The 13,349-nt window shown below is 40.1% G+C and overlaps 1 protein-coding gene across 1 annotated transcript; it reads left to right on the top strand.

The window, feature by feature from the left end:
• The first annotated feature begins 1,741 nt into the window (after nucleotides 1–1,741).
• LOC132584675 (vomeronasal type-2 receptor 26-like) lies at nucleotides 1,742–11,383 on the top strand. The gene is made up of 5 exons (XM_060256575.1): nucleotides 1,742–2,032; nucleotides 2,353–2,658; nucleotides 5,838–6,065; nucleotides 7,190–7,316; nucleotides 10,479–11,383. The coding sequence occupies exons 1-5, from the start codon at nucleotides 1,742–1,744 to the stop codon at nucleotides 11,381–11,383; spliced, it is 1,857 nt and encodes a 618-aa protein (XP_060112558.1).
• Nucleotides 11,384–13,349: the final 1,966 nt, after the last annotated feature.

Raw genomic sequence — 13,349 nt, forward strand, 5'->3', positions numbered from 1 at the left:
GAGAATTGATGCAGTAAACAGAGAGAGGGGAGGCTGGGTCTAGAAACAAGGGTTGTTACTAATGGATGATGAACCTACTGGTGTGCCTGCTGCTTCTGCCTTGCATTGTGTTCAGAGTTGGTATGATGCAGTGCACCAGAAGGGAGATCCCTATTCCACATGAATGGTACCATCCAGGAGACATCCTGATTGGTGGTGTTGTTTCTCTGTTCAATTACCAATTAGATGAATTAGAGTTTAAAAAATTCGTGTCTGAAGAAATCTTTGCAGCCGCAGAGTAAGGAAATTATATTTTTCTTGAGCTTATTGTGAACCCTCAATACCAAATAATATCAAATAATGATGGTTAAATAGCATGGTTAACACTGATAACGAAATAGAGTGCTGAAGTTGTGAAGTAGAGCGGAAGGAGTTGTGCAAATCGTGGCTGTGATCACACTCACGAAATAATGCACTTTCAATCCACTTTCAATGCACTTTCCAACTGGATTTTGCCTGTTCACACAAGTAAAATCCAATTAGAAAGTGCATTGAAAGTGGATTGAAAGTGCATTATTTAGTGTGAATGATCTCAGCTGACAGTCTTAAATCATTTTTTTTCTTGGACAATTGTTATCTGGTCTACAGATTTCTCAGGATAGCAAAACCAATGAGAAAGTGGCCCTTTAAAATCTCAGCATTATTGTAGCATGCTTTTAATGTTTCGAAATCCATTACTGTGGAGCAAGTAGTGATGAAGTAGGTTGTTTGGAGTAGTTATAGAGAAGGAGGAGAAAAGGGTATCAACCCTGAAAGAGACAAGTGCAAACACTAAAATTGATTTAATCTTTGTCTATGTAGACAGCAATTTGTCATCTGGAAGAGTTGTTCTGATACGTAATACTATTTTAAAGAGATGTTTGAAACTGCCTTTACTAAGATGTGAAGGCTATTAATCTAAACTGCCTTCTGTCTGACGTGAAGGCTATGCTATTCTGATGTATAACTAGAATTATTCAGGATGAAGAAAGGGAAATTGTGTGTTTATCCTTAGACATCTCAGTAACATAAAAATCTATGCTTATAGAGCTCTAATTGCGTTTGAAGCAGAATATATTAAAAAGTGTCATTAACCGAAATGGTGCAAAAAGCATTTATTTCTCTTTCAATATTTTAAATATAATTGGCTATAATAGTCCTTGACTACATCCTTAAGATCTTGCATTGATTACATCATTAAAATCATTAAGAGTATTTTTCCTTCCCATTTCTGTCCTTTAGGGTGGTTATTAGTCTTCTCTCCTTTTCCAAATCCTATATGCTAACCACCTTCCTGGTTTATTTGCCCATTCGAAAAAAATTTGTCTTGCGAATCTCAACTTCTTTTCCATTTCCTCTAATTAAATGAGATTTATTTGATGCTGTAGCATTTTCATTTCATTTTTCAGTTCCAACAAACTTGGTTTCTGCTTGAGGTCCTTCTCTTTTTTACTTAATGCAGTCATCCATTCCTTAATCTTTTTTCCCCCTCTTTTCCCTGTTCTGTGTTGCATTAAATTTTATTACAAGACCTCTAACATAAGCTTTACTATTCTAATGTATAACTAGAATTATTTGGGTTGAAAATAGGGAAATTATGTGTTTTCCTCAGACAATGACATGAAAGTGTATACTTCTAGAGCTCTCATTACCATTAAAGCAGAATTTATTTAAAAGTGTCATTAATTGAAATGGTGTAAAAGGATTTATTTCTCTTTGAAGCATGGCAACCAAATTTTACCAGCACCTCCTGGCCTTGGCCTTTGCTGTTGATGAGATCAACATGGATCCCAAGATCTTGCCTAATGTCACTCTCGGCTTCCACATCTATGACACTTACAAAGATTATAAGATGTCCTACCGCACCACTCTGGAATTGCTTTATAAATGCCATAGATATTTCCCAAATTTTGAATGCGACATTCAGAAGAATCTAATGGCCATCATAGGGGCACTTGGATCTGATGACTCCTTCCACATGGCAGACATTCTAGGCCTCTATAAGATTCCACAGGTAGGCTGTGTGCATGGAAGAATGAGAGATCTTGTCAAGTAAATGTCTTTCTTACTGGGACATGCTCAGAAGCAGAGAAAATTGTGAATGAAAAAATTGTCTGGGGGGGGGCAAAGAATTAAAATCAAATGGAAACCTCTTTGAAAGTGAGATGTGATAGTTGTAGAAATACAATACTAGTTGCTTGTATAGATTCTCCCCCTCCCATTAGCCATTACTTAGAAATTGCCCTTTGTTCTCGTTTTAAGAACAGTCAGCAGTAACAAGGCGCAGAAGCACTTGATAACGCATTTCAAACATTTCTCTTTGTTTCCTTTTAGCTCACATATGGATCATTTCCCCCAGTTGACAGGGTCAATGCTAAGTCCCCTTCCTTTTACCACATGGTTCCCAATGAAGCCCATCAGTACACAGGGATTGTCCAGTTACTTCAGCACTTTGGATGGACGTGGGTTGGGCTCTTTGCTGTGACTGATGATAGCGGAGAGCATTTCATCCAGGAAATGGAGCCTTTGCTTTTCCAGCATCGAATCTGTGTGGCCTTCACAGAAATGTTTGGAGGCCAAGGTGGCTGGAATTCCATTTTTGAGTTTGGATATTTATTTTTAGGTGTTCATCAAGCTTTGGTAAACAGCAAAGCAAATACATTAATCCTCTATGGAGAAACTATGACCATTATTGCATTGACCACATTTCTACATATAGGTAATCACGAACTACTGGAAAATACTTCATTTAGAAGGGTGTGGATTATTACTGCTCAGGTTGATTTTGCATTAACAGGCATACAAAGGTCCGGGGGTTTTGAATTCTTCCAGGGTGCAATCTTCTTCTCAATTCACTCACAAGAGCTACCAGCATTCCAGATATTTCTTCAAAATATAAAACCATATCAGATAGCAGAAAATAGTTTCCTCAAGGATTTTTGGGAACAAGCATTTGACTGTCTACTTCCCAATTCCCAAGAATCATCTCAGAGTGATGGAACCTGTACTGGGGAGGAGAAGCTGGAGAGCCTTCCTGCACCTCTTTTTGAAATGCAGATGACTGGCCATAGCTACAGCATCTATAATGCAGTCTATGCGATAGCACATGTTCTGCATGACATGCATCTATCTCGCTCCAACCACAGATCCGTGGTGGGTGTTGACAAAAGAGATGGCCTTCATGATCTCCAGTCTTGGCAGGTAATACCTTCCCCATGAATATGTCAGTGCAGGAAACTTTGTACAATGCAAACTGATGTAGAAAATTTGTAATTTTGCACATTTTCTTGGTGGCGGTGGTGGGGATAGGGATGGTCGCTTCATGCTTATCTTCCTTTCTTATCTAATTGGGAGACCTGGGTATGGATCTTCATTCTGCAATGCAAACTTGCTAGGTGATCTTGGGCCAGTCATACTATCTCATGGGATTGTTCTGAGGATAAAATAGGAGAGGGAACAATGATATAAACCACCATGATTCCCTGTTGGGGTGAAAGACATGGTGTACTTTGGGCCAAAGATAGAATTTGTACGGTCGAGGTTGCCAAAGCTTTATGTCCAAATCTCAGAAAATATTTTAAAAATGTGGTTCATGGCCTGAAACCAGAAAGAAGGGGGGGGGGTGCCGAGGGATGTTCAGAGTTCAAAATCTTTAAAATAAATATGGGAGTTGATAGTGCAAAAACTCAAAAATGAGAAAAAGGGACGTGCAGCAAAGAAGTCAACAAAATGGGAATATTTGATGGGTTTTGTCCCTCAAAACAATGTTCTCTCTCTCTCTCTCTCTCCAATTTTGGGTGGTTGTGGTCCCTTACTTTATGAGGGCATCTCTTCCACTCCAACCACAGATTAGTGGTGGGTGGTTGCCAAGGAGATGACCTTTGTAATCTCTAGCCTTGGCTAGAGTATGAATCTATTAACTTTCCAAAGAGATGTCCGTATTGGCATGAACACATCAGTGCATGAGACTTTCTGCAACACAAATTTATGTAGAAATTTAGTAATTTAGTAATTGTGCAGCTTAACTTTCTGGGAGGGAATGGACGTGGTTTGGGCCCTCAGCCAGGACTGATGAGAGTGAAGAACATTCTGTCCAGGAAATGGAGCCTTTGCTTTTTCAGCGTGGGATTTGTGTGGCCTTCCCAGAAATGTTCGGAAGCCAAGGCTGCTGGAGAATGCATAATTCATTCAAGAATGTCTTTTTTATTTTTAAAATTTATTTATCAAGCACAACAACACAATATGTATATGTGTATATATGGATGTGAGAGCCATCTGGCTGCAACATCAGTCACCCCATTTATGTTCATAGTTGATTTGGCAGATCTGGCTGGCTAAGTAGGGGTCCCCTACCTCTCTCACTGCTCCATCTCTATCCCTCCCAGAGCTGCACACTTGGTGGAAAAGTACAACAATCCTAGATAGAAGAAATGTCCCATTCTTCGGTCAAGGGTATGGAATAGCTGAGCTTCCCTGCTAGAACCTCCGAACAAGCTCAAGATCCTGTCAAGACTTTCTTAGCTAATTTTCATAATTGGGAGACTTTGGTCTGAATGTCCATTTGTGCCATGGAAACCCTCTGAGCCTAGCCTACCTCACCTTGATTTCCTTTTGGAGTGAAAGGCATGGTATAAATGAACTAAATAAATGAATCCTTTACATCCCCGGTGACCAGAACAGAGTTATCTGGAAGGCTGTCAACAGACTGCGTTTTTTCTAGGGTTGCCAAGTCCAATTCAAGGGGACATTGGGGGTGAAGCCAGGAGACTTTTGGGGTGGAGCCCCCAAATATCAATTCACGAAATATCTGGAGCCAGGAGCAAAGTTGTGACAAGCATCATTGAACTCCAAAGGGAGTTCTGGCCATCACATTTAAAGGGGCCGCACACCTTTTAAATGCCTTCCTTTCATTGGAAATAATAGGGAAGGATAGGGGCACCTACTTTTGGGGATCATAGAATTGGACCCTCGGTCCAATCCTTTTGAAACTTGAGGGCATTTTAAGGAGAGGCATTGAATACTATGCTGCAAATTTTGTGCTTCTACTTCAAAAACAAACTGCTCCTTCAGAGCCCCAGAGACACGCAGATCAGTTCTCCATTATTTCAATAATTTGGGGAGAAAACCCAGTGCTTGAATGATTTTGGTTATTGAGGTCACAACCTATATCAAAGTATACCTAAAATTTGAATCAGATTTTTAATTGCCAGTCATTTGTTTTATAAGCTTTCTGCCAAGTTATTATATTATTCAGAATATATCATTGAATAAGAGCAATATATATACACAAATTGGGTAAGCCAAAAGGATTTCATAAATTCTTATAGAAAATATCCAGATCTTGATTTTGGGAGGGTGGTCTCCTGAATTTTGGTTATATATTTTCCTTTTGTGTTATTCTTGTAATAGGCTGTGAGTCGTGTTCTGTACGCTATGATTATTTATTGAATACGAATTTGTCTCCTCTGGGCTGGCTATCAACAAGCAGTTCCTTGTGAAACACTGTTGATCAGTCCAGAATGTTCTGTATATCTAAAACCTCTTGGGTTCATATAAGTGTATTAAGTCAAGTTTTGGGTTTTATGAAATTGTGATATTCTGAATTTTGGAATGTTATGTTTTATGTCTTCAAAATATATAATTCATGAAATGGCATAAATTAGTCTAGTCTTATTAGTCTCTCTCTCTCTGTTTACTAAATCCAAGCCTCTTGCCAGTCTTCACCAACCAATAAAAAATCTGAGGAGAATTGAGGGTCTTCGGAATAGTGCTGGGCTTCAAACCCTTCAACGTTTTCACATTTTTTTTTTCCTATCCAGCTTCACCAATGTCTTCAGCATATTTCCTTTAACAACTCAGCAGAAGAAACAGTGTCTTTCAGTGGTAAGAAGGAAACAGGAGGTGGATTTGATGTCATGAACTTGGTCGTATTCCCAAACAAGTCTTATGCTAAAGTGAGAATTGGAAAAGTGGATCCTGACGCTATTGAAGGAAAGGAACTGATCATTGATGAGGACAAAATTTTGTGGCAGAGCCGCTTCAACCAGGTATGCGTTCTGGGATGTTTGTAGAGATGCCTCTGTTACCAGGTCAGGTGTCTAAGTTTGGAGGGCTGCCTTTCCTGTATCCCAGGAATCACATACCAGAGATCTCATTTATGTTTTCAATATTATACGAATTTTACAAAAGCTTGAGGCTATAAGTCAGCTGTCCAGTAGTTTAAGAACCAGCCCAGAAGTTAGTGTTGTGTATTTGCTTGCTCTTTCCCCCCTCTATAAGCCACTTTGGGCCACCACTGGAATAGAAATGTTTATCAGCCTAGGTGGGATGTGCCATTTAGCTGAGTAGTCAATCATATATTCAGAAATCAGACTCTGGAAATCACATGTGCTAAACAAATTAAAGATAGAAGGGGATGGAAATGTGGGACGAGGCATGGCTCACTGGAAGAGTTTCCCTTTGCACACAGAAAGTCCTACATTCAGTCCTTCACATCTCTAGTTGAAGAGCTAGAAAGGAGGTGATGGGGCAAACATCTGCCTGAGATCCTGAAGACCACCACCACTAGACAATAACCACCCTGGTAGACTAATAGTCTGATTCAGGATAAAGCAGCTTCATATGTTCTCATGGATGTGTTCAGGAGGTTCTATGAGATCTCAGACTTTCATTTTGTGGATGCCGGAGATGGGCAATGTATTCCACATCTTCCTGCCTTCCTGCCAAGGAACTTAGTGATGTGTCACATTGAAAAAAATACATGGATTGAAGTTGCAAACAGAAAAATGTGGAGGGACGGTGGCTCAGTGGTAGAGCATCTGCTTGGTAAGCAGAAGGTCCCAGGTTCAATCCCTGGCATCTCCAACTAAAAAGGGTCCAGGCAAGTAGGCGTGAAAAACCTCAGCTTGAGACCGTAGAGAGCTGCTGCCAGTCTGAGCAGACAATACTGACTTTGATGGACTGAGGGTCCGATTCAGTATAAGGCAGCTTCATATGTTCAAAATGGTGATATAACAGAAAAGTATAAAGAAACATGAAAGAAAAAATGAATTTAAATAGTTACTTATCATTCATCTCTCTTATTTCATCCCTATTACCACAAGACCTATGATCAGTAAAATGGAAGGTCTTGCCACATTTGTTCTAAAGTCCCATTGTTCTTTTTGCATAGGTGGTGCCCATTTCACAGTGCAACGAATATTGCCTTCCTGGTTCTCGGAAGCAAAAGAAAGAAGGAGAGCAATTTTGCTGTTATGACTGTGTTCCTTGCCCCAATGGAAAGATTTCAAACCAGAAAGGTAAAACACCCTATTTTTTTCAGTATATGACTTCAATGCATATATACTAACTGGTGGAAATGTGCAAACCACAATGGACAGTCCCATTCTGTCCAAAGATCTGGGATATTTTTAAACATAGTCAAAAATCTGGGAAATTCCATGTTTTCAATAGTGGTCAGTTCTTTTCTTCAATGTGCAATGGAAATGTGCAAACCACAACGGACAGTCTCATTCTGTCCAAAGATCTGGGATATTTCTCAACACAGTAAAAATTTGGGAAATTCCATGTTTTCATGGGAATTCCATGGAAAATTTCATTTTTTCTTTCATGTTTCTTTATACTTTCCTGTTATATCACCATTTTGAAAATAGGAAGCTGCCTTATACTGAATCAGAGCCTCAGTCCATCAAAGTCAGTATTGTCTTCTTTTCTTCAACTGAAGGTTCATGAACAGTAAGGACTCAAGCAAAGTTCATGCATGTGTGAATCACACTTTAGCTAGCAATAGATAAGGTTGGGGAAAAAATTCACGAACTCATTCTTGATGAAGCCTCACTTCATTTTGGGCATTGCTCTGGACATTCCCAGATGTTTCCCTGATATGTAGTGCAGTTGGTGGAATGAGGTCAAATGAAGAGAAGGCCAAAACAGAATTCTGATAAGATTAAAACCCAAGGTAAAATGGACTCTCTTGGAGATGGAAAGAATGGAATATGACCAGGGGTTGTTTTGTAGAAAAATAGGTGGTGGAGGGATTGTTATGCAGCTATTTAATTGACAATATAGATAGGTGGGGAGGAGGAGGGGGAGCTGTCAGAAAGGTTCAAGAGCTGTGCTCCTGTGAGCTCCTACTGAATTCAAGGCCTGAATATGAGCATCCAAATTTCATAAGGTGAGCTTGGGGTTGAAAGAAGGTCATCCACACACATTTGACATTGTCCTTAGTGATCCATGTTTCTCAGATAAGATACATATCTTAGAATGACCTGCATAACCAACAGATTCAGAAGCATTTGAGTGCAACCTGACTGTGTCATGGTTTTCCAGCCTCTTCCTGGTCACGCCGCTTCTGCGGCTGAGGCCGGGGGCTGCATGTACCTCCTCGAAGAATGGGAGTCTAACGTGTCTTCCTGCCCATCCAGGGATAAGGGGTGAGTGGGATGCTGGAGCTTTATAAGCCCCAGCCTTGCCCAAGAGCACACAGTTGCTCTTTCTTCTTGGCCCACCCTCCTGCCCAGCAATAGTGCAGGATTAGCTGGTCGCTGGTTTTCAGGGCCAGGTAGGGATTTTTTCATCCCAATTAATTGACCTGGATTGTGGTGTTTTTGCCTACCTTGCACTGTTTGTTTAGGGTCATTTTGGGATCCCTGTTATAGGTTGAGTTTTAAGCTGGTCACTGGCTGGAGTTAGGTGGGGCTTATACTGCTGATGCAGCAAGCACTCTGACACCTTCCTATTTTGGACATCTGGTCGGCTTGATTGGCAGCTGGGCTGTATGGCTATCTGACAGGATGGCTGGCCAGCGGTTGCCCTCAGCTTGAAAGGCTCCTTAGTTGGGGAGGCTGGAAGAGGGGGGGGCAACCTGGATCCAGCCGCCTGGTAGTAGCCGCAGGGATGGCTCACGCCAGGGGCAGGGTGGCTCACCCTATCCAGGACAAGGCAGGGTAGGGTCGTACCCTGGGCTCGTCTGGTCTTGTTTTTCCCCACCAGTTTAATATGTTAATAAAGTGGCCCTGATTTTCACCCAACATACGTGTCTGCCTCATTATTCCGACCGGGCGGGGGGAATGCATTTATGGGGTGGGGGTCATGTTTTTCTCCCCGTAATTTACTTATAAGTGTCATATGTAAATCTTTAACTATAAATGACTAATAAAGCACTGAGCACAACAAGTAAGTAGCATGTACACAATATGTGTCTAAGATGCCATCTGATTGCAGCTGACCTATGGAGACCTAAGCAAGACCTCAGTTTCAAGGCAAATGAGAAGCAGAGGTGGTTTGCCATGGCCTTCCACTGTAGAGTCTTCTCTGTTGATCTCCCCTTTCAAGTATGGGTCCTGCTTAGTTTTCAATAACTGACGCGATCAGGCTAGACCATGCTGCCTTGGCTCTGTATACAATTATTATATGGGATCAGCATATACAATATATAGTATGATATACATTATAATATGTATTTGTGTTATTCATAATAACAGGAACAGCAGCAAGGATAATTCAAATGTGTATAAGAAAACAAAACAGGTAGTTTTTGTGAAGACCTGAAGACCTAGCATCCTTCTCTACTAGTTATGTCTATCTTGTCCTCTTTCCCACTGCCAATAGATGTAGTCAGCAGTCATAACTGGGATTTTTTTTTCTCTCAATCTGATTGTTGAAATGTCCTGTTAATGTTTTATTTGGCTGTATTTGGTTGTTGTTTCTATGGATATAGTCCATCATTCAGAGCCCTGAAGTAGCGAGGATTGTGCAATTCAACAACAACAGGAACAGGAAGAGCACCGCCGTGAGAATGTTATATGCAAAATATTGGAGACTAGACAAAACTCCAAATATGGAAGAATTAATAGATAAGGTTTTACAAGCTGCAGAAGCAGATATACTCACGACAATATTTAATGGGAAATAAAAAAAAATTGGCAGATCAAAGATGGGAGAAATTATATGATTGGATGCAAAATAGAGTCGAAGATGAGAAAAAGCAAGTAAAGGGTTAAAAGTTGTAAGAAATGACTAATAGTGGATGAATATAAGAAAAGGAATGGATGGACTGTAAGAATATTAAGCATTGTAGGAACTTAGGAAACAACTTAGGAAACCTTTGCTCTCTGTTTTAATAATTTTGTGGATTTCGTATTTTATTGTTTTTGTTTATTTATTTGTAATTGGATTATGAAACAGGAAACAATAACAGGATGTATGGGATACATATGTAATGTAAGGTATTTGAAGAATTTGTAATCAATAAATAAAAGTAGCAGGGATTGTGCAATTCAACAAAAGGAACAGCAATAATTCAATTGTGTACAATTGTGTCTTTTTTGTCATGACCTAGAAACAACACTGAGAAATCAAAATAAAAAAGATCTCACAGGGATTCCTGAAACCACAAGAGTAACTGATCCAAATCATATGTGCTACCACTATTTTCATTCTTTCTTCCTTCTCTTTTGTAGATATGGACGATTGTATTGAATGCCCAGAAGATCAATATCCAAACAAGGACCAAGATCAATGCATTTTCAAGACAATCAGCTTCCTGTATTATGAAGAACCTTTAGGAATCAGTTTAGCTTCAGTGGCACTTTATTTTTCCCTAATCACTGTATTCGTGTTGGGAATTTTTATTAAGCAAAGAGATACCTCCATAGTCAAAGCCAACAACCGGGATATCACCTATACTCTTCTTATCTCTCTCCTGCTCTGCTTCCTTTCTACTTTTCTCTTCCTTGGAGAACCTACCAAGGTGTCCTGTTTCCTCCGACAATCAGCTTTTGGCATCATCTTCTCAGTGGCTGTTTCTTGTGTCTTGGCCAAAACCATTACTGTGGTTGTGGCATTCATGGCCATCAAACCAGGGTCCAGCATGAGGAAGTGGGTGGGGAAAAGACTGACCAACTCTGTCATCCTTCTTTGCACTCTTATTCAAGCAGGCCTATGTGTGTTGTGGCTTGGAACCTCTCCTCCATACCCACATTTAGACAAGAAGTCCCTGACTACACAGATTGTAGCAGAATGTAATGAAGGGTCTGCCATCATGTTTTATATTGTGTTGGGCTACTTGGGACTTCTGTCCCTCATCAGCTTGAGCATGGCTTTCCTAGCCAGAAACTTGCCAGACACGTTTAATGAGGCCAAATTCATCACCTTCAGCATGCTGATGTTTTGCAGTGTGTGGTTCTGTTTTGTTCCAACCTACCTGAGCACCAAAGGGAAATACACAGTGGCAGTGGAGATCTTCTCTATCTTGGCTTCCAGTGCTGGGTTACTGGGTTGCATCTTTTCTCCTAAATGCTACATTATTCTATTGAGGCCTGAGCTGAATAAGAGAGAACAGTTATTGCAGAGAGTAAAGTATTGAATTAGGGATATTTGCTTTCTGTGGCTTTTCATTGCCAGGAAACTGACCATTTTAAGGACTCTGTGTCCATCTTCTTCATCATGTTTAGCAGCCTTTTAGTGTCTAATTATCATTTTATTTCATCTTAGGAGAGATGACATAGGAATCTTCTCCATAAAATTAATGGAAATAAATTTCCAGTTGAATGATACAGGGCTAGGAAGAGGAGACTTTTGCTCAAGAGTGATATAGTTGGGTGTATTGCACAACTGCAGACATAATGGAAATCACTATTTAAAAGGTTGTGGGCTGAAGTACCCTGGCAAATATGTTCCTGGGAAACCTTACAAACATTTCCCAGGAGGAATCACCCGTAAACAGACCCAAGTAGGATTCAGAATAGACCTTCCTTAGTTCCACAGGTTTGCATTGGATATAATTCTAAGCCAACATGATCAGGAATCCAGTCCATAGAAATTAACCAGGACTTTGTGCCTGTAGAAAAAGACGAATAAGAAGATATTGGATTTATATCCTGCCCTGCACTCTGAATCTCAGAATCTCAGAGCAGCTCACAATCTCCTTTACCTTCCTCCCCCGCAAAAGACACCCTGTGAGTTGGGTGGGGCTGAGAGGGCTTTCACAGCAGCAGCTCTTTCAAGGACTACCTCTGCCAGAGCTATGGCTGACCCAAGGCCATTCCAGCAGGTGCAAGTGGAGGAGTGGGGAATCAAACCCAGTTCTCCCTGATAAGAGAGCTATGGCTGACCCAAGGCCATTCCAGCAGCTGCAAGTGGAGGAGTGGGGAATCAAACCCGGTTCTCCCGGATAACAGAGCTATGGCTGACCCAAGGCCATTCCAGCAGCTGCAAGTGGAGGAGCGGGCTAAATAAACCATACCCATCACCTTCCTAACTGCCTCTACCAAATACTTTTGAGGCATAAACCCAAATTGCTCTTTCCCTATCAATTGTGCTATACATTTTTTAAGTCTCATTGCCATAACCTTTGCAAATATTCGATAGTCCATATTGGTGATTGAAATTGGCCTATAAGAATCCCTTAAAGTCTGATCTTTCCCAGGTTTCGGAATTAACACCAATCTCGACTCCAACCATGTAGGCGGTGTAGGAGATCCATCCAAAATTCCTTGAAACAATTCAGTCACATGAGGCGCCAATATATCCTTAAAATGCTTATAAAATACCGCATTAAAACCATCCAGTCCAGGTGCAGATTGCATATTCATAGAATCTATAGCCATCTTAACTTCTTCTTCCGTTATATCCTTATCTAATTCTTTCCTACTATCTTCACTTAATTCTAAAAATTCCAACCCCTCACAGAATTTTTCTATATCTTCCTTTTTAATCCCTTTGTTTGCGTACAATTTATTATAAAATTCTATAAAATTCTCCAGTATCATTTTAGGTTCAGTTTCCAAAAACCCTATATCGTTCCTGATTGCCTTAATATTTTTCCTAACCTGAAAATTCTTAATTTTATTTGCTAAAATTCTTCCTCCTTTCCCTTCAAACTCATAATACTTCTGTCTGTTATACCATAATTTTAACGTAGTCCTATTAACATCCAATACATTCAACTCTTCCCTTTTCCTAACTACTTGTTCTTTATCCTCCTTCTTCTTAGATTTCCTAAATTTCTCCTCCAATACTCTAACTTCTTCTTCTACTTCTTTAATTTTCCTATCTTTACCTTTCTTCAATCTCACCAAATTCTGTATACACACACCTCTAATAGTGGCTTTCATTGCTTCCCATATTATTGTTAATGAAGTATCTGATTTCCTATTCTCCTCAAAATATCTTTCCATTGCATTTTTAATATTACACTTACTTTCTTCATCTGCCACTAACCATGGATTAAACTTCCAATTATAAGATCTATTACAATGACCTATTTGCAAAAAGGCTTACGCTTTTGGCGTTGGATATTTATAAGGCCTTTGATTCTGTGGATTGGACAT

The sequence above is a fragment of the Heteronotia binoei genome, chromosome 15 (genome assembly GCF_032191835.1).
Source record: "Heteronotia binoei isolate CCM8104 ecotype False Entrance Well chromosome 15, APGP_CSIRO_Hbin_v1, whole genome shotgun sequence".
In the NCBI taxonomy this organism is placed as follows: Eukaryota; Metazoa; Chordata; class Lepidosauria; order Squamata; family Gekkonidae; genus Heteronotia; species Heteronotia binoei.